The 20892-nt window shown below is 37.9% G+C and overlaps 1 protein-coding gene across 1 annotated transcript in view; it reads right to left on the bottom strand.

The window, feature by feature from the left end:
* pou2f2a (POU class 2 homeobox 2a) overlaps positions 1-14729 on the bottom strand; it is a 52081-nt gene extending 37352 nt beyond the window's left edge. The window contains exon 1 of the mRNA XM_067361617.1: positions 13658-14729. Coding sequence (XP_067217718.1) covers positions 13658-13760 — 103 coding nt within the window. The 5' untranslated portion in view covers positions 13761-14729. The remainder of the gene's footprint in view (positions 1-13657) is intronic.
* Positions 14730-20892: the final 6163 nt, after the last annotated feature.

Genomic DNA, 20892 nt, shown 5'->3' with positions numbered 1-20892 from the left:
CATCCACCTTTTTTTTCACCCCTTCTTCTTCTGACCCATCCCTCTGCTACATTCTTTCCTGGGGGAAGGATAAAGGAGAGGGGGATGGGACAGTGAGGGAGGGGTTGGTGGTGTGGCGTTGGGTCATTTCTCATTTCCGAACCCTGGACGCTCACCTCCCCCCCTCCTGTTAACTAGCCTTCTCATTGCAGAAACGATACGGATGGAAACACGCAACAACCTCTCTGGACGCTTTTCATCAATACGATGTCTGTGACTCTATTGATGTCTGTAACTCCTCCTACCTTGTGTTAATTAAATAACACAAACAATCAGCATTATTTAATTATGCAAATTAATGTTAATTAAGAGATTATACAGCTACAAAAAAAAATTAAATGAACAAATAAAAAGTTATTTCAAATTAAACCAACCTACAAGTGAAATGTCAAATAAAATGTTTTCATTTCACTTAATTTTTTAAAAAAAAGTCAATTAAACTATATTACAGTAATATATACTATTATTATATTTCAGCAAGTCAGTAAGAAATTAATACTTTTATTCAAGCAAGGATTAATTATACTGATAATGTGACAAAAGATTTCTATTTCAATACAAAATGTTGTTCTTTTGAGCTTTATAGTCATCTAGTCATCAAAAAAATCAGTCTCTACAAAAAATATTAAGCAGTACAACTCTTTTCAACATTAATAAGAAATGTTTCTTGAGCAGCAAATCAGCATATCAGCATATCAGAATGATTTCTGAAGGATCATGTGACACTGAAGTAATGCTGAAAATTCAGCTTTGCCATAAGAGGAATAAGATGCGTTTTAAAATGTATTAAAATAGAAAACATTTATTTTAAATTATAACTATATTTCACAATATTACTGTTTTTAGTGTTCTTTTTTTTCCAAATAAACACAGCCTTGGTGATCATAAGACTTTTGTTCCAAAAATGTACTGACCCCAAACTCTTAGTTTCAATATTCTGCTATTAAAATAATTAAAAAAGCTGATTTCAATAGTCCAAAAAAGCAACAGGTAGCTATTTCAGTATAATATATTAGTGAACAGACGGACGATATTAAATGCATTCTTGATAACAATGTACACTATGCTAAATGACAACTTCATTAGCATTAGTTCATGTGAGATTTTTCAAACAATAAACTGACTGGAAATGCTCTATTATGTAGCATTACCTAAACATAGGCTCACTATTAATGACCATGTTTGTTGCTGAAATGACACTAAAGCACAATGTAGACAGATACATCGTTCTCCGAACACTCCATCAGAGTGACAAATGTTTTAATAATTCCAGCCGTGAAAAATGACACGCACAAATATACCATTCTTAAAGTCGTACAGCCTCAGAGCGAATGGCCACATAGTCCAATTTACCATTAAGTGCATCAATACACATAATTGTAATCTTTGTAATTTCCAAACAGATAAATAAATGGGTGAGGAAAAATCCTGAAGGTAAGACACATGTGGTGAGGCTCATAATTCTGACAAGCACATCTTTTTGTGTTATTTTCAGTGTGTGGTTTCTCACCGCCTTCTAATATAAAAGCCGAGAGGATGGACGAGAAATGGACAAAATTGAGGGAGTAAAAAGGGGCTTTTAGGACAGAAAGCACAGTTGGCGTGTGTGTGTATGAGAGCAAGTTTGTATGCGTGTGTGTGTGTGTTAAAAGAGGGGTCTTAAAAACTGCATCTACAGATTGTACGTACAGAGTAATGTTTCATTTCCTTCCACAGCTATACAATAAACGATTATCATCTTCCATGGTAGAGTATTCAGCAGTCAGTTGTCATCAAGCAAAATTTTAACAATTTTCAGGAAATATTATAATTAAGTTTAACAGAGTACACTAAAAACGTGTGATTTAGATTGTAGTTAGGACATCCAGACTTAGTAGCACTAATAATATATCATGTCCTTGAGATTTGTCTTTTCTACAGCTCAGAGATTTCTGATAACACATTAAGAACTCATTCATGTGAAATCTGACAAATTCTGCCTTTGTCCCGATCTCAATCCTCCCCTCTTTTTTATTTTCAATCCTCAACTCTGAGGCCACTCTGATAATCATTCAATTGCACCATCCAAAGAAAGGACATCATTCGGTCAAAAAACATTCAATGAGTTTATGTGTGTCAATATGTTTTGATTAATTTTCACCCTTTACATGCGTCTCTTTTTTCACATATCGCTCACCTCCACCTCTCGTATCGTATTGAACCACACAGAGGGAAAGCATGTGAATGTGTGTCTGCTGAGCAGCTAATAATGACATTTGTGCGCGAGACGCCGTGTTTCTTTTGCGTGTTTCCACAGTCTGTGCTTCTGTGACATGCGAAAGGTCATTGGTTGTGTATTGCGGTATTTACTAACAGCCAAGTATTTTGTGGTTCATTCGGGTTATTCTTGCGTGTTTTGATTAATCTTGTAAGAGCTGCTGGACTTATAATGAGCACTGGAAATTGAGGTCAAACACTTTCGAAACACAATACGTATGTCAAGAAATCCTATGTGATTGCCACACAAACATTTATAATGGATACGTCACCAAAACTGCACAAAACATTACATGTACCACAAGAACTGCCATTTCTTCATCATTGTGAACTTTCATCAGCTCAGTTTAAAATAAGGGTTACACTTTATTTTAAGGTGTCCTTGTTGCAATGTAACTTCACATTTAAGTACTGAGTAATATTAATTAACAGCATGTACTTCCTATATAATTAGGGTTAAGGTTTGTTTTAGGGTTAGTTATATGTATGCATAATTTACTGCTATTACTACCGTATGGAACATAAGGACTCTGTAAAATGGAGTGTTACCAAAATAAGCAACATTATATTCAACCTAACCACAGTTGATTAACTTAGATTTTTGAGATGAGTTGAGGCAATCTCAATGATGATTGCAAGCATTATTACAGTGCAATATCTCCAAATTTTGAATTCTTTTTTAGTTGCACATCATAATGTTGGTTCATTCAGGTTTGCTGTTATTCTTTCTTGTTTTGATGAATCATTCAAAAGCTTCCAGACTCATAACAAGCATTGCAAAACTGGTCAAACACTTTTAAAACGCATCAATATGTAGGTAAAGAAATTCTACTTGAACGTCACACAAACATTTATAATGTCAAAAACACACAAAACACCACATTTAAATCACAAGAATTGTGCATTTGTTCATCATTGTGAACTTTCATTATCTTTGGTTAAAGGGATAGTTCACCTAAAAATGAAATTTGTGTCATTAATTTCTCACCCACCTCATGTTGTTACAAACCCGTAAGGCCTTCGTTCATCTTCGGAGCACAAATTAAGATATTTTTGATGAAATCCGAGTTTTTTTTATTTTTTTATCCTCCATTGAAAGCAATGAAATTACTGTCATTCAAGGTCCAGAAAAGTAGTAAAAACATCATTAAAATAGTCAACGTGACTAATGGTTCAACTTTAATATAATGTGAAGCGACGAGAATACTTTTTGTGTGCAAAAACAAAACAAAAACTACGACTTTATTCAACAAATTCATCTCTCCCCTGTCATTCTGCTACGTTAGTTATGTTGTTATGACGGGAGAGATTAATTCATTGAATAAAGTCGTAGTTTTTGTTTTGTTTTTGTGCACAAAAAGTATTCTTCATAACTTTAAGGTTGAACCACTGTAGTCACGTTGACTATTTTAACAATGTTTTTACTACTTTTCTGGACCGTGAATGATGGTAATTTCATTGCTTTCAATGGAGAATAAAAAAAACCTCTCGGATTTCATCAAAATATCCTAATTTGTGTTCCGAAGATGAAGGAAGGTCTTACAGGTTTGGAAACGACATGAGGGTGAGTAATTGACAAAAATTTCATTTTTGGGTGAACTAACACTTTAAAACAAGCTCACAAGTCAGTATATTAAACCCAACCACAGTTGATTTACTTGGATTTTGGAGATAAATTGAGGCAATGATCTCGATCTATTGCAAGCATCATTACAATGTGCAGTATCTCCAAATTTTGAAGGCTCTTTTGGTGCATGTCATAATGTTGGTTTATTCAATTTTGAAGTTATTTCTGCTTGTTTTGATAAGCTGGTGGACTCACAACAAGCATTGGAAATTGAGGTCAAACACTTTAAAAATGCATCAATATGTACGTCAAGAAATTCTATATCGGAACATCACACAGAAACATTTATAATGCCTACATCACCAAAAACACACAAAACACCACATTTACACAGCACACAATTGTGCATTTGTTCATCATTGTGAACTTTCATTAACTCTGGCTAAAATAAGCAACACAAGTCATTATATTCGAACCAAGTTGATTTACAACATTAAAATAGTGCTTTTCACACTGCGCTTAACCCCAAGTTATCATCGTTCTAACCCAGGGTTTAGGAATGTTCAGTGTGAAACACCATCTTATGAACACCCAGGATTAATTGTTAAAAGAGGATAAATTATGAGCAGTGTGAAACATGAAGCAAGATAACCCAGGATTCTGTTTACCCAGGGTTTAGAATTACAAAGGGTTAACTTTTTCAAGTGTGAAAAGCCCTAATGTGCAATATCTCCAAATTTTGGAGGCACTTTTGGTGCACATCATAATGTTGGTTCATTCAGATTTGCATTTTTTTCTGCTTTTTTTTTTTTTTTTTTTTTTTGATTAACCATGTAAGAGCTGACGGACTCCCAGCAATTTAATTTATCATAACATCACAGAAACATTTATAATGGTTATGTCGTCAAAAACAAACAAAACATCACAGTACCACAAGAATTGTTTTGTTTCATCCATTTGTTCATTAACTTTCATCAACTCAACACAAGCCTTTATATTCAATGAAACTACATTTGATGTACTTGGATTTTGGCAATCTCAATGATCCATTACAAACAACATTATGATGTGCAATATTTCCAAATTTTGGAGGCACTTTTGGTGCACATCATAATTGTTGGTTTCAATTCAAGATCATGGTGTATTAAGATACTATAGGCAGAGGTTTCCTCAGTCCTGTCTCAATGCAAGCGGCCCACGAGGCCTTGAACTTGAGACGGCGAGTGAGTCAATAAGAAAACAGCGCTTTTAGAAAGACGGGACGAGATGAAAAATAGGAGAGGGGGGGATGATGAGTGGCTGCATGTGAATGGAAGGGGGCACGAGAGAGGGGTGGAGGAGGGGTAGGGCTGAGACGTGGGTCAGGGGTCAACTTGTCCACCCCCACTGCCCCTCATGGGCAGACAAAGAGAGGCGAGAGGGGTCAGAGTGCACGGCTGAATGGACAACTGGTGAACACACTCCAATCGGGGGCGTCTCTTTAGCCACATGCAGAAAAGAGTGTCTTTCATGCTCACAGCGCATCCTTTTGAGTCCGTTTGAACTGGTTGAGACATTCAGATTCTTTTCAAGGCATCAAAAAAGAGAAATTTGAATACAGTCACCCTGACAAGAGTCTTCTTTTCAAGAGTTGCTCTAGAAGTTCACGTATGCGTGCAGACTCTTTTGAATACGCTAATGCGACTGGAGATTTCTTTTGTTGCCGTACGTTACGACTCAAAGAAAACGATAACAAATCTCCAGCTAAATATAGACACAGTACACTCGCATGAGTGCATGTCACAACTCCCTCATTATCCTAAAACATGCACCGCTGCCGTGCCGGCAGAGGTCAAGTCCACTTACGGTCGGCGCTATGCTAGCTATTTATCTTATCTGCGGGATTAGCCGGGCTGCCTGTCAGGTAAACCACACCCCGCACCAACTGCACCATTCCCGTGGTTACCCTCTTGGGTAATCAGCACGAGATTTCTTTATAAAATTATGCAGCTGACCGGCATGTATACTCACCATATTCATCTTGCATATGGAACAGGGAAAGATGGATAGACGTAGGGAGGAGCAGGAGTGATGGGGGTGTCACCTGACCTAGTTATTCTCAACATACAAATACATATTATTCATATATACACAAATCAGAAGTGTCATCATGAGTAAATACAGAAGTGCATTAGGAGATTGGAAACATTGCTTTCTACACATTTTTACCTGTGCTATTCTTCTTTGAAGCCAAATTAATAACATGATATGATATGATCAAATTAATCATGTATATCAATATTTGCTGAAATAAAAGCCCACCAAAATAATTCAAAGTAGCAAAAAGTGGCTTTAGAAGTCATTATATACTTTGTTTGATTTCTGTATCATTGAACATAAGCCAATCACTGACCTACAGTCCACATCAATACATTTTGCAATAGTGTTAGTCATTTTTCTGAAGTAGACGGATTCCATCTGTACCATTTTTTACTTGGTCTATGTACACTAATGTTTAAAAGATTTTTTAAAAAATAATTATTTAATACCTTTATGTAGCAAGGACGCATTCAATTAATCAAAAGTAACCATAAAGAGACATACAAAGCCTTATAAAGTAAAAAGTCATTAAACTTAAAACACACACATCATTTGATTCCTGCGTTCTTTTTCATCCAGCTGCTTTTGAACTCTACAATGTTGAATGGCTCCTTACTCATTCTGTGTTGCCTGATCAAGATAAAGCAAGTGTGGTTTGGTCACTAGATAACTAAATGGTGATAACTAAACACACCAAGGTCTGGGAGTGAGAGAGGATGTATTTGATACCGCCCTATATATATATATATGTATATTTTGAAATGAATAAAAAGTGATTAAATCACACAGGCCTAAGAAATATAGAAGAAAGCTAGTTGAAAGATGGTAGATTTCAGGGTCAAAAGAATGAAAAGACCACGAAAGAAAAGAATAAAAGACTGTTAAGTGGACGTACAACAAAAAACAAGAAAATTAAATGTTGAACTTGGACACTTGTCTTTGTGGAAAAACATAAACGAATACCTTGACCTAACAATGTGTATGTATGGTGTGTATCTGGCCCTCAGCATTCCTTTGGGCTCACTAGCAAGTGTTGAATTTTCAATCATTCCTTTCAACTTTCAATAGATTTTTTTTCTAAAAATGTTTTTGATAGAACTTTGCAATTCAAAAGAGTTCGTCTGTGATCTTTCCATGAACATGTGGGCTTGAATAACTTTCTATAAATTCACTTGGCCACATCCACTGTCGAAAGTGTGAAAGAGTACATGTTCACATTGTGCGTGAATGTGTGTGTTTGAAGGAGGGGGGTGTAGGGTAAAGATGCGGTTACTTTGAGAAGATTGAAGCGCAAAAGCACTCAGATTTATTAAAAGCTGCCGCTCACGCCTGCCTCTCTCTCTCTCGTTTATTCCGCACCATTGTTGCAATACCCCCTTCATTGTGTATACATTGTGGAGGGATATTAAATTTCTCCCTTCAAACCTGACTGTAACCACTACACAGCCATGGGGAAGGGCAGCACGTCCCTGAGGTCCAAACACACACACACACACACACACACAGATACATGCACATGCTCATTTTCATACAGCTTGTCCATCAAATTAAACCGGGTGGTGAAAAACCCACCCAAAACCGGGCCACTCTTGGTCCAGGAGCTGATATGAAATGCAGGGGTGGGAGACAAATTCAATCAAACAAGCTCTGGTTGTTACGAGCCCACGTTATTACTTAAATGGCCACATCGCGGGTGGTCGGTTTATGAAAGACACACATATGCACTCTGAAACCTGCATGGTGAACCCAGATCAATCCATCAAAGTGAATATTAATTCAAGCAAGTTGGAATTAAAAAGCAATATGAATGTGTACCTGATTGTTTTGCATTCATCTGCCCTTGGTCTTTACCTAAAACACAAAGTCAACAGCTAACCTTCTGATCTACATGGCGCACAGTCACTATCCTTGACCACAGGGCTACGGTGGCTTTCTCGCCATGATAAAATATGTGAACCCTGACTCTTTCCCTTTAAAAGAGTGGGATTTCCTCTCACAAGGGCTCAAAAAAGTGGAAATGAGGTGAAGAAAGCAATGTAAGATGGCTCATATGTGGGTCCACAATAAGAATTGTGTATAGGTGTAAATGTTTGTGGTTTTTTTTCATGGGTAAATGTGTGTGTGTGTGTGCGTGCGTGCTGAAATCTAATTCTTAAGCTTAATTAAGAGGCTGTAAGACCCTGACCTCAATGACGAGCCCTACAGCTATTCACATGCTGCTTCCAGGACGAGAAAAAGAGTGATATTTATCTGTAAATAAGGCATACTGTACAAACAACTAGTATAAGAGTGAAAGGTTGATTGAGAATAGACTGCAAAACAAAGCTTCTGAGGATTCTTACTGGACTATTACCAAATGGACTTTGTTTTCAACTGGGTAAACCATCTTGGTTATGCTTATTTGGGCTGGAAGACCACCCTAGACCAGCAATAAATGAACACCTTAGGCCAGAAACAGCCTCTATGCAAGATGCGAATGCACAGCTAATGCATTGCAAACATGTGGTCCTGCTGTACATATAAATATTGCAGAATATCCTTTCTTTATGCCATTATTGCTTTAAAATGTTCAGAATTAAAATGTGTTATTTCCAGATTAAAATGCCACATTTTTTGAATGTGGACCCCACTGTATTTGCATTGCCTTATGAAATTAGTTAAGGCAAAGTATGTGTTTGTACATAAAGTTTCATACATTTCATACATAAAATTTTTTAAGGCTTTGAAATAATCGTTCACCCAAAGGTTCCAAAGGGGCTGGTTTGCAGCATTGCCATAGAACCACCATTTTGGGTTGCCCAAAGAACAGCTCTTTAAAGAACCATTTTTCTTAGGTGTGCAGAATATTTTAATATTCTGATTAATCTTTTTTCACTATAAAGAACCTTTTGTGCAATGGAAAGTTTCCACTTATGTTAAAGGTTCTTCATGGAACCATAGATGTCAATAAACAACCTTTAATGTTTAAGGTTTGATCTCAACAGTTCTTGGTCACCATATTAAGCAGTGTGACCATCTTCAAAACTTCTTCTGTGTTCTATAGAAGTGAGAAAGTCATATAGTTTTAATGTGAACTATTCTTTTAAACTGGTGTCCCTTGGTTCCCCAACAATAGAGACATAGAAACATAAAGGGACAGGTCACAGTTGACCAGTGAGAGTGTATTAACATGGCCGTACCGTGTAATTTGGTTTATGAGTCTGATAAAAGTCCATCGAGAGAAAAGAGAGATTGTGATATCTTGCAATATGACCACCGGATTCCATTTCAGACGGTTGGACCGTAATAGTGCTCAGTGTGTTAAGAGCTATCAGAAATCGGCCAACACACTGTCCCTCCAGCGATCATTACGCATACGTCCTCACCTACACACCAGCTAATGCAAACACACACTACAGCAGGAAAAAAAACCACTTGGCCCTGTCAGATATGGGGTATTGGAGTCCGAATGAGGTCCATTTAGTCGGCAGTGGTCTTGATGGTGGTCTCCATCGCAGAGGTGAGGGCCGGCGCAGGGGAGAGAGTGTTTACCTACATCCCTTTATTACCATCTGCTTAATGGCCTATGAATGTCTCCATGGATACTCAAGAGAGAGGGAGAGAGAGAGATGGATGGAGGGACAGAGATGGCTCCGATCGGAAAGGTAGGCTCTCAGCAGGGAACTGCTGTGCGTGTGTGAGTGCGTTTGTTTTAATGCGTGTGTGTGTGTGTGTCTAGAGATACTTAGTGCAATGAGTGCAGTACTTCAAATGATTTCAGTTTCCTGTAAGTGCAAAAAAAACATAAACCAGTGGATGTGTGTGTTGATGCGTGTGTGAGTTAGCACAGGCGTGGAGGGTAAGCCTAGGTGTCGGGATGGGGAAGAGAGAGGTGGTTTAATGCAATAAAGCATGTTGTATTGACATCTCTGTTGTGTCTATTGATTCCCCATTATGTCCCTAACAAACCCGGGTGGACATTTTGTCATTCGCAATCACGTTAGCACTGGGACTCGCCGACGTTCCCGCTCAAATCCGATCTATACACACACGCGCGCTCTCTCTTGCTGAGGACGGCAGGGCTGATCTTCCTTAATCAATACCTGTTTGAGGTTAAAACACTTTACGGCGCATCAAACTGTAAATTTGTATCAGTGTAAACACAGCTCGCCTGCACAGACAGACACATGACGGAACCATTGAGTGACCTGATCGCATTTGACCTTTAACCTCAAGCAGACCCCTAAATTCTCCTAAACACCAGCTACTTGTATTGCCCTTTTCTAGATTTAGACTGCAACATAAAACTATTTTGTGGTTTTGCCGCAGCGAATATGCTGTGGAAAAATTTACTGCATACGAATCACAAAAACGTATTATTCCATAAAAGAGACCCTTAAAGGGGTTTAGAGACTGCATAAAATAAGAACAATGGGTTACACTTTTTTAATGTGTCATTGTTATTACAATTTAATTACATTTAATTTCTGAGTAATCAACAATGTACTTACTACAGGGTTGAGATGAGGGTTTGGGGTAAGTTATTAGTTAATATAGTAACTACGTCTAACCTATGTAACAAGGACACTGTAAAAAAAAGCAACAATGGTTGCTCATAGTCACAGCACCAGGAGAACAACATGACAAGGCCTAAAAAGATGATAATGGACCTATTAAACCTCTCTATAAGCATTCGCTCCCAAGAGCTAAAAACACATGATAAAAGTCCAAAAGTCTCAGACCTCAAGTAAAAATGGTACTAAATTTCTCTTTTATTATAATCTTTTATTACAATTATATTATCAGCATAATTTGAGAGATAAATTTAACTAAAATCAGAATTTCTTAGAATTTTGTATATTAACCTGACTGTGCCCTTCAGCTGGCATCATAACATTGTCATGTTATATTATTGCTATATTTTGTGATCTCAAAATAAGTAAAGAATACTAAATATATTTTTTTCAACATTTCTACAGATGTAATTTAATAAAATAAAAAAAAACATATTTTAAATGTCGTCTCATTCAGACTTTTGTACCAAACTTGGTCCAAAAAGCAGAAAAGCCAATAAGGATAAGTTGAGTGAGGGAAAGTATATTTATTTTCAAGAAGATAGACACTATTGAGCGCACTGGTTCTTTTAGCTACAGTGGAATTCACAGAACCAATGTTTTGTTGGTCTGCATAGCGTTTCTTTGTGAGAGTGCGTTACATAATTCTGAAAATGTGTGAAATATTTGATACAATTACAGGCAGTTTGTTAAATTAATCATTTAAAGATAATAATGTTTGCAATATGAAGTTTTGCTATTTACTAAAATGAACGCTGACGCATCAGTAATTTGCTAGAAAATAAACACTTCCCAACAGCCTAAGCACTCACAGTTCCATTATAAATATAGTGTGCAGACTATCCCAATCTCCCTGACGCCAAGATTCTTCAGTAAACACTCAGGGTAAAAACTGTAAGATATCTTTATGGTCATCGCCAGGAAAAACCTAGTAAAAACTTTGAACCAATGCCCTTGATAGTGTCTATCATCTAAACATAAATGTACTTTCCCTCACCCAACATAAAGATCCTTACTGGCTGCTCTGCTTGTCACTCTGACCTCTGCAGCATTTAATGTCAGCTGTGGCGCCTGGTGTCCATTTTGAGTCTTATATTATCAAAGAAGGCAAAGGTATAACCTATGGCATAATTTTAAAATCCGAAAAGGTTAAAGTCTTGAAACCACGTGGCAACCTAAGACCAAATGCATTGAGCTCACTTTTCAGTCAGTTTAAATATATATATAACAAATAAAATGTGACAAATTGAGCGATAATGTTATTTCGAAACAAACACACAAGTGTCAGAAAACACTAAACACAATTACACACTCAATCAATAATGCATCTACTAGTAGAACCTGTTCAAAATAAACTTGCTGCAAATTTAATTGTATTCACTATATTTTTTAGGTTTGCCATTTATTAATTTTAATGTTTTCCCCCCCTGCAAATTTAAGAATAAATGTCACTGTTATTCCAGGAATAATACTTCCTAGCCAATATAGAATCCCCTCTTTCTTGTCCTGCCTCAATATCCTCCAGTTCACTTCTGACATGAAAAGACAAATCCTATAGCCTAACCAACCAGCCTCAAACGAGCAAGCCAATCCAATTTTAACACTACCTGCATTTCAAGAAAGAACATCACCATGTGGGCCCATTATGTGGTGCAGCTGACGAAAGCTTAACGTCTGGCTCTTTGCTCATTTAGGCGCCTGTAAGTAATTAAAGACTCACACTCTTATTTCTTGAGGTATAAACCTTATTCAGGGCGGACGCCATATTTACTTTCTGTGACGACGCTGTGAGGGACACAGTCTGTTTAATTGGTTGTATTATTTTTACTTTGCTGTTAATCATTCTACAGATACGACAAGAAAAATACAGTGATAAACAGGTGTTATAAAAATTAGACTTTACCTTTATAGGCCCAACATTTTGAGGGAAACTACATGTGTCCCTCACAGCCTCGTTTTCAATAACAAAAAAAGTACATCGAAAATAAATATGGCGTCCACTCTCAATAAGGTCTATGGTGTATCCACTTTCTAGTATTTAGTTCTTAGAGTTAAACATAGCGCGAAAAATTTCCTTTTTTACATTTTAGTCGCTGTGTGCTGATGTGCGACGTGTTTAATGTGACAGATGATCTATAAGTGGCGTATACATTTAATCCATCTGCTGGTTGGAAAATTTCCGCTTCGTTGAATGCCAGACGCTGCGCGCACACATTGCGCGTACCCGCCCCCTCACTAATGCAGCACTTTAGAACCAACACTCCTTGTATACAAGAAAAAATACGATGTTCTTTCCTTTCACTACAACTACAAGAAACATTCTTGGTAATACTTTGCATTACAGAGTCATGTTACACGTTTTATGTTATCAAGTCTACTATAATAATTTTGAAAAAAATAAATAAATAAATAAACTACAAGCAGCTCCACAGAATTGGCTATAAATTATTCCACATGTTGTTTATTTGCAATACTTATGACTGCAACATGAATACAACAATTAAGAGTCTAAAAATTAAAGTTATCTATGCCTTTTTTCAAGGTTTGGACTACAGTTAGGTGATGACTGTAATTTAAAATTAAATTAAGCTAATTATTTAACCCTAAAGTGAAAGCTCTTAAAATCGACAAAAACATCAACAAATAAAGTGACATTCAGTCTCATCATTCTCAAACTTGTCGTTAAATTCACACACTCGCTCTGTCCTTTTCCCCCCTAGCGTCTGTGTATCGATCTCGGCGGAATCGATAAATTACCATGAATATTCCCTGAACCGGTCGTGAGAAGAGAGTCAGACGGCAGATGGAGCAGCAGATACGGGGAGGACAGAAGGATGAAAGAAGCCAAAAGAGGCCGAGACTAACCATTCAAACAAGGGCAATTATGGGCAGACGTCTTTTCACCTCAACCAGCCTTCATTAATACACACTAAAAGTGGCACATTTTAATGATACATACACAAACGGAACTTAAAAGGATCTTGGCATTTTTTATAAGAAATACAAAAATATGGAACTCATTCAGACGGTTGTCTGGGTCTGAACAGGTGTTTCGACTCCACATTTAGTTTTTTCCCTTTCTTTCTTTCTTTCTTTTCAGTAGTGAGAAAAAAAGAAAAGCTGTTATCGACATTAACCAGAGGAAGGTAAAGGTATCTCTTACCGGAGTTACCGGAGCGCAGAGGCAGCGGAGACTTGAGTCGCCAGGCGCTGAAATCAGGAGCGGTTCTCTGAAACACTAACGGCACCGGCAAGGGAACAAACATGATCCGTTGTCGTCTGGGCTTTTCTTCTATGGTCTCTTGTATTTGGCGCTTGTCTTGAGTTTCTTTTTCTTTGGTTGCTTTTTTGTCAAGTAGACTGTGTTTTGAGGTTGTTTCTTTTTGGTAATAGTTAATATTTGGTTTAAAATGTGTAACGTAAGTAAACTGCTCAAGCTATCTTTACATTTTTGGTATTGTGCCTCTCAGTCATTACTGCTTCCTCAGGGATACTCTATCTCGGACTGACACACAGACGGATAGTCCGGATCTTTCAAAAGGTCTAAATATATATTAAAAGTGTTCTGTGGTCAATAAACACTTGGTTTAACAATTGCTTAGCGGGAAAATCCGTTAATATAACCAGCAAATTTGAATAACAGGACGTTAGACGTACGCTAGCAAATGTCAAACCGTTGGTTGAAACTGAAACTTTTTAAAATTCAAAACTCACTTGTTGTCGTAACTCATAACATTCCCTGGGTTTTGCATATCCCGCGCGAGACCAGGTGTGCGGCCGGTAAACGTCACAATGGCCTTGTGCGCGCCGCGATCCGGTTCCACTTTGGTTTCGCTTTTTAAACAAATCTCGAGTCAAAATGTTGTTCACTTTAGTACAAAAACTACTTGGCTCATTACAATCAATCGCGGTTGCTGGCTTTAAAACGGTTTACAAAGGTTTAACAGGAATATTTGGTTTCTCTATTTGGTTTCTAGCTCTCCTACTGTGTGGATCACATTGCATGCATTTCAAGCAGCATATTATTATTATTTTTCTTTTTGTATAAAATATAATATAATCGCTTAATATATTTAAGTAATCACGTACGTATAAGGCTACGCAGCGGCTCTACACGCTCCCCCTTTCGTATCCACTCACGAGCCAGTAATTAAAACGCAATCAATCGATAAATAAATGAATGAGCAACACTGCTTGCGCACGAAATGTTAAAACTGAACGAAAAGAAAACAACACGGTACCCGTTAAGCGGAATTCAGCTCTTTGGCTCTGTCCCACCACCATCCGTCTGTGTGTGCGTGTGTGTCCGTTACGATAGTCCCGTTATCTGGGAACCCCGGTAGCTTGCGAGCTCTGTCCGCCTCCCGGTACGACAGCAACACTGAAACGAGAGGAGCAGCCGCTATACTCCCCCCGCCCCCCTTTCTCTCCCTCCATCCATACCTCCCCCTCTCCCCTTCCCTTTTTTTTTTTTTTTTTTACTAATCCCATATAAGGCAAGCTATCCTGCGTATTGATCGCTTGATTACTCTTCATTATGATGACTCTGATGATCGCGGTGGGCCGCTGATCGATAGGCTTACACACATTCACCGAGTGGCTTACATCAGGTGATTATATCCTCATCTACATGCAGGTATATGTCTGTGGAAAAGATACGGTCGATATAAGCGACCGTATTATGGAGAAGACATTGATATGTTATGGTGATTATTTAACGTAGCTAGCTGATTACATTGTGAATAGGCAACAAATAGAAACCGATTATCGCTACCTCACAAAAGTTTCATTTGGTCTATTGCTGGTCTAGGGTTTCTCTCCCTCTCTCTCCCTCCCCGATTCTACCTTTCATTCCCTCTTTCCGACACATTGAATGCTGTCAGTAATAAAGCTACAATCTATGCCGCGCACTTACACTCCAGATTATTGCCGACATAGATTTTTTAAATAGAAAAATCTATACGCTAAACATCGCAGTCAATACGGGAAAAATCGAAAGCGCAGCGCTTGATCCCCCCCACCCCTACCCCCAAACTCACACTCGCCCCAATCTTCCTGTCTCTATCTATCTAACTGACTATCTATTCTTCCTATATCCGAGGTGAGAGATTTTATATAGCCTTGATCGATTATTGGCCAGGGTATCATAAGAAAAAAATACATACAACTTCATTTGCTTAACTGATTTGCAAGATACATTAATTGCTAGCCTATTTGACTTTTTTTTTTTAAAAATACCATACTATTTTTTTTTTAAATATATTTTTTCCTGCAACACAACAGACTCACAATGGTTCCTTGAGCTTTATTGTCCCCAAGCACCCCCTCCATTTGACAGATGACATCCGCGTGTCCAACGAGCGAGAGGGGGGAACGGAAGAAAAAAAAAAAAAAAAAAAGAAGCGACAAGTTGTCCTTCACGAATCCCCCTCGCCTGAAAGGGCACGCGTTGCGAACCCCCCCATCCAAACTCCTTCCAGACAAAAGCAATTATTTCTTGTAGAATATAGTGTGTTTTGCGCGTCTATAACGCGGAGAAGGAAGAAAGGTGTGCAGACTGAAACACAGTTTCCAAATATGACATTTCCATTTGGTTACATTCAATGGTCAGCTCATAGTAGGTCCCCGAACACCAGTAGCCATTATGAGTGACATGTCATCATTTTAAAAATAAAACTAAAAATCAAATGCACATGAAAACTCCTTTCAGCAAAACTATTGCAAATGTACCATGCCTCAACAAGACATTATTTAAAATAGTTGAAGCACCTGCCACAATGTATAAAGCGAGAAGAAAATAAAGTCACTGTAAAATGATTATGCACTTTTTTTATTTTGCCAGATATTAATATTATTTCTGGCCTCATTATCACTATTTATGTTGTTCTTGTTGTGATAAAAAAATAATAAAAAAAATAAACAACTTGGCGATCAATAGAAATAATCATTACCCAGTGCACATATAAAAAGAAACTTCCTCCTGTGTGTGACTGGGTGGGTGAACCAGACAGCGATAGTGAAAGAGTTCATCGTTAAATGGCAATGTCATGTTGACAAATGCGTTGGTTGAATTAAATTCTCTCTCATCAATAACAAGGCGCCCCAATCAATACCAGCTTACAATTATATCAACACCCCCTCTTGCTGTAACAAGCAGCTAATACTGTGGCTAGGACACATTCCCACTGCGGTGCAACCCTTGTACACACACACTGGCACACAGAATACAATATCATTCTTGCTCACAAACACAGACAGATACATAAAACTACTCTAGATTTCATTTACACAGACACGTACAGAATATAAATGTACTCAATCTTTGCGCTTATTACGCATATACACATCTCTTAATCACAAAGATGAGTAAAAATGATCAACTTTTACTATACTTTAGCCATCGTCTGTTAAATTCCTGAATGATGGAGTTAGAAGTGATTCAAGCAGGGACTCGCACACTTTCTCTGTTCAGCTGATCTAATGATCAGTGCTGACATGTTGTCAATACCCAGCTCAAGACTGCCAATACCCTTAATACAAATCCATCCTCCGTGTCGCTCTCTTTTAACACACACGCAGTTGGGTAATAATTGCACAGTGCTAATGTTGTCTACTCTTTATCTTCAATGGACATTGGATCTTGTCTTCTTGACAGATAGCATGCTCATCAACGGCAGGTAATGTTGGGATTTGTAGTTCTTTATGATACTTCTTGTTTAATGATTTATAATTTGATAAAGTGGCATCGTTAAAGGGTTAGTTCACCCAAAAATAAAATTTCTGTCATTAATAACTCACCCTCATGTCTTTCAAAACCCACAAGACCTTTGTTCATCTTCTGAACACAAATTAAGGTGTTTTTGATGAAATCCAAGTTTGTTTTTGTTTTATCCCCCATAGAAAGCAATGTAATTACCACACTCAAGGTCCAGAATAGTAGTAAATATAACATTAAAATAGTCCATGTGACTATAGTGGTTCAACCTTAATGTTATGAAGCGACGAGAATACTTTTTGTGCGCAAAAACAAAACAAATATAACTTTATTCAACAACTTCTTCTCTACCCTGTCATTCTCCTATGCTGTTTACGCAGTGAATGCAGTTCAGCACTTCCGCATTTACGCCCGAACGCTGGCTTCTATTAGCCGATGCTGTTCACATGAGCAGCATGACGAATGTATTCAATGCGTCAATTGCGTACGAGTGCGACAGGGTAGAAAAGAAATTGTTGAATAAAGTCATTTTTGTTTTGTTTTTTAGCACAAAAAGTATTCTCGTCCCTTTATAACATTAAGGTTGAACCACTGTAGTCACATGAACTGTTTTAAATGTGTCTTTAATACCTTTCTGGACCTTGAATGCAGTAATTTTGTTGCTTTCTATGGGGATAAAAAAAATATCTTAATTTGTGTTATGGTTTGGGTTTGGAACAACACAAAGGTGAGTAAATAATGACAGAAATTTCTAATCCTTTAACATCTGGGATGAAGGGAGAAGAATAAGATATTCAATTATCAATGTAGTTAATATTATAATGACTTTAAGTATACCACAACAAATGTCCTTTATAATCTCAGATACAGTCAGCCTGTACACTATAGGCTGCTTACATCTTTTGCCTCGTTGAGCTTTTCTTGCATAGCCTTCCAAACACTCTTACAATATTTCGATTTCACACATTTGCTTATGGGGGCTAAAATTCACAAACAAGATTTTTTTATATTTCTTTATTAATGCATCCTTTACAGGACCCACCACAAAAAGTCTTTTTCATTTCATACAGATTCTACCATCATTCCACGCTATGCTAGCTTTAACACGATCAAAGACTTGGGAAACAGCAGCTGAAGATCCAGCAGTCAGCGCTAGTAAAAGACATCGACCCCCAAAGTGCTGGCGATGTGTCTCGCCCGCAGCGGCCTGCAGCGGCCTAATGCTATGACATGGACGGGGCTATCAGTAGCGCGCAGACTAGCTTGAGAGGGGGAGCTGATTTTGCCCCGTCAGAGGCCTGCTGAATATGTGATCCACCGTTACAGCGGAAGAGGATAAAGCCCCAATACCCCGTCTGTGATCTTTATGGGGTGCCGAGTGTGTGTTTAAGTGTGTGTGTGTGAGGCAAAAGGTAAAGCATGCGTGTTATTCTGAGCATGTGTGTGTGGTGGGGTAAATAAGTGTGAGCTATTATATATATCCATTGTTTAGACAGCTGATTTTTACTTTTGCATTAAAAATGGATGTATTTGTACTAAATTTTGTTGAAAAAAATCATTTCACTATATAAAAATGTGTATAATAAATTTTTAAAAATCACTATAATATTTAACACTATTAATATAATATTTATTAATTCATATAATATTTATTAAATAATTTTAAAAAAGGTTTTCAAAGTAAATTTTGATGATTTAACTAATCAAACATAAGTAAACATCCAGTGACTCAGTATTTATGAACCACCCATTTCATTAGAGCCACACTTACTTTCCAGGTAATTCTAATAAGTTTTTAACTCCTTTTGAGGGTAACAATATGACACACTTAACAGATTCCTCCCCTCTCTCTTTCTCTCCCTCTGTCTCGCCTTGTGCATTGAGACTGTGTGTGGGTAGATTTAGAACCGAGATCAATAAGAAATGTAGAAATCAATGCACTTAGCACTAGGAAATCAATGGGCCCTAATCGGGATGCCGATGGCACAAGTCAAAACAATTAAGAGAGAAGAAAAATGTTTAACAACCTCTACTCTCTTGCTTACACAGTGAAGACGAGAGAGAGAGAGAGAGAGAGAGAGAGAGAGGGAGAAGGAAAAAGGAGAACGAGGGGAGCAACGCCGATGAGATTACAGCTGGGAATCAGGAAGCTGAAAAGCTGAACATTGATAGAGGGAAGTGGGCGAGGAAAAGTGATGTAGAGAGTCAATGAAACTGGTGGAGATGAAGAAAAAACAGAGGACTATGACATGTAATTATCCAGCAGTGAAGAAAAGGCAGAAAAAGTGGACGGGAGAGGGGAAGGGAGGAATTATTTGACACAAATAATGAACGAGTGCTGGCGAGAGGACTCAATTATGGAAGACGGCCAACCTAAATGGACCATCACACAACTTTAAATGGTGACTAAGCAAATTAGGGTGTCAAAGGTTAGCGCGCATATCCGCGGCCATGTTTTTTATGCGCGAGCGTAGCAGTTGGTTCAACGGTCCCATCAGATGGTCAAACACAGGGGCGCTCATCCATGGGTAAGCATGTAAACCTAGCTGTCAATCAAAACAAGGCCCAATTACAGACGCACCTTGACCGAGCCGCATCCAGCCAATCAGGTGAGGCAGAAGCAAAGCAAAGCCTCACCCTATGAAAGCATGGGATAGCTATGGTGGCACAGGTTGACTAGGAGTGGGTGGGTTGTGATTTGGGGTCGATCAATACCTGAACCTCATGCCGACCTCTACCTCATTCTTAAGGCGAGGGGTAAATCAATGCGGAAGGGTCTATGACTCCTGACTAGTGTATGGATTGGTGAAGTGCCAACTAATCAGCGACTTACTGAATGTGACACCACACCTATTAACCTACTGATATGACACTTGGCAACATGAACAAACATGCACATGAAATTACATATTCTCACACTCGAACAACATCAAGACACAGTAAACAAGACAATACAGCATTAAATAATTTTTCCCCATCAAGTTCAAGAAATCAAAAAAAAAAAAATACAATATGTATATTTTAAAATGCATTCAATTGCAATTATTTGTAGCTTAACAAGGTAGACCTCATTGCAGAAAAATAAACAAAATGGAAATTAAATACAAAAGAGAAAGAACTGAAGGAAACAATACACGAGGCACGAGAGGACAACTGCAGGGAGTGTGAGTGAGTGATAAGACGAAGGAAAAAAAAGGGGAAGAGGAAGCAAAGAAGGTTGTATCAAAGGAGGTTACAGCATTAGGGGCTCAAAGGCGAGGGGGGGATACCTCTGATATTTGGGATTAGAAAACATGTGGTGAAGTAGGCAGGGATTAAGCAGGAAGAAGGAGAAAGAAAGAAAGAGAGGGGTGTTTGGGGGAGGAGAAGTAACAAAACCTATAGGAGTGTAAATACTTAGTCTGGAGAATTCTGCGGTTAGCGTTTTTTTCCTGGCTTTGCATTCCCGTGTTTGTGCCTTGTTTCTTCGGTCTAATACTAATCTTACACACACACACACACTGTAAAAAAGAATTGCTGGTTTAACTTAAAAAAAGTTACCTGGTTGCCTAAAAATTTTGAGTTCACTGAAATTAAAAATTTTGAGTTAATACAATAAAGGCGACTGATTTAATCAACAGAAACTCAAAATATGATATCTGAACCATATTAATTATTGAAGATTTGACAAAAGAAAAAAATGT

The sequence above is a fragment of the Chanodichthys erythropterus genome, chromosome 15 (assembly GCF_024489055.1).
Source record: "Chanodichthys erythropterus isolate Z2021 chromosome 15, ASM2448905v1, whole genome shotgun sequence".
NCBI lineage: Eukaryota > Metazoa > Chordata > Actinopteri > Cypriniformes > Xenocyprididae > Chanodichthys > Chanodichthys erythropterus.
Note: the sequence above shows the minus strand (reverse complement) of the source record. Positions and strands in the feature narration are given on the sequence as shown.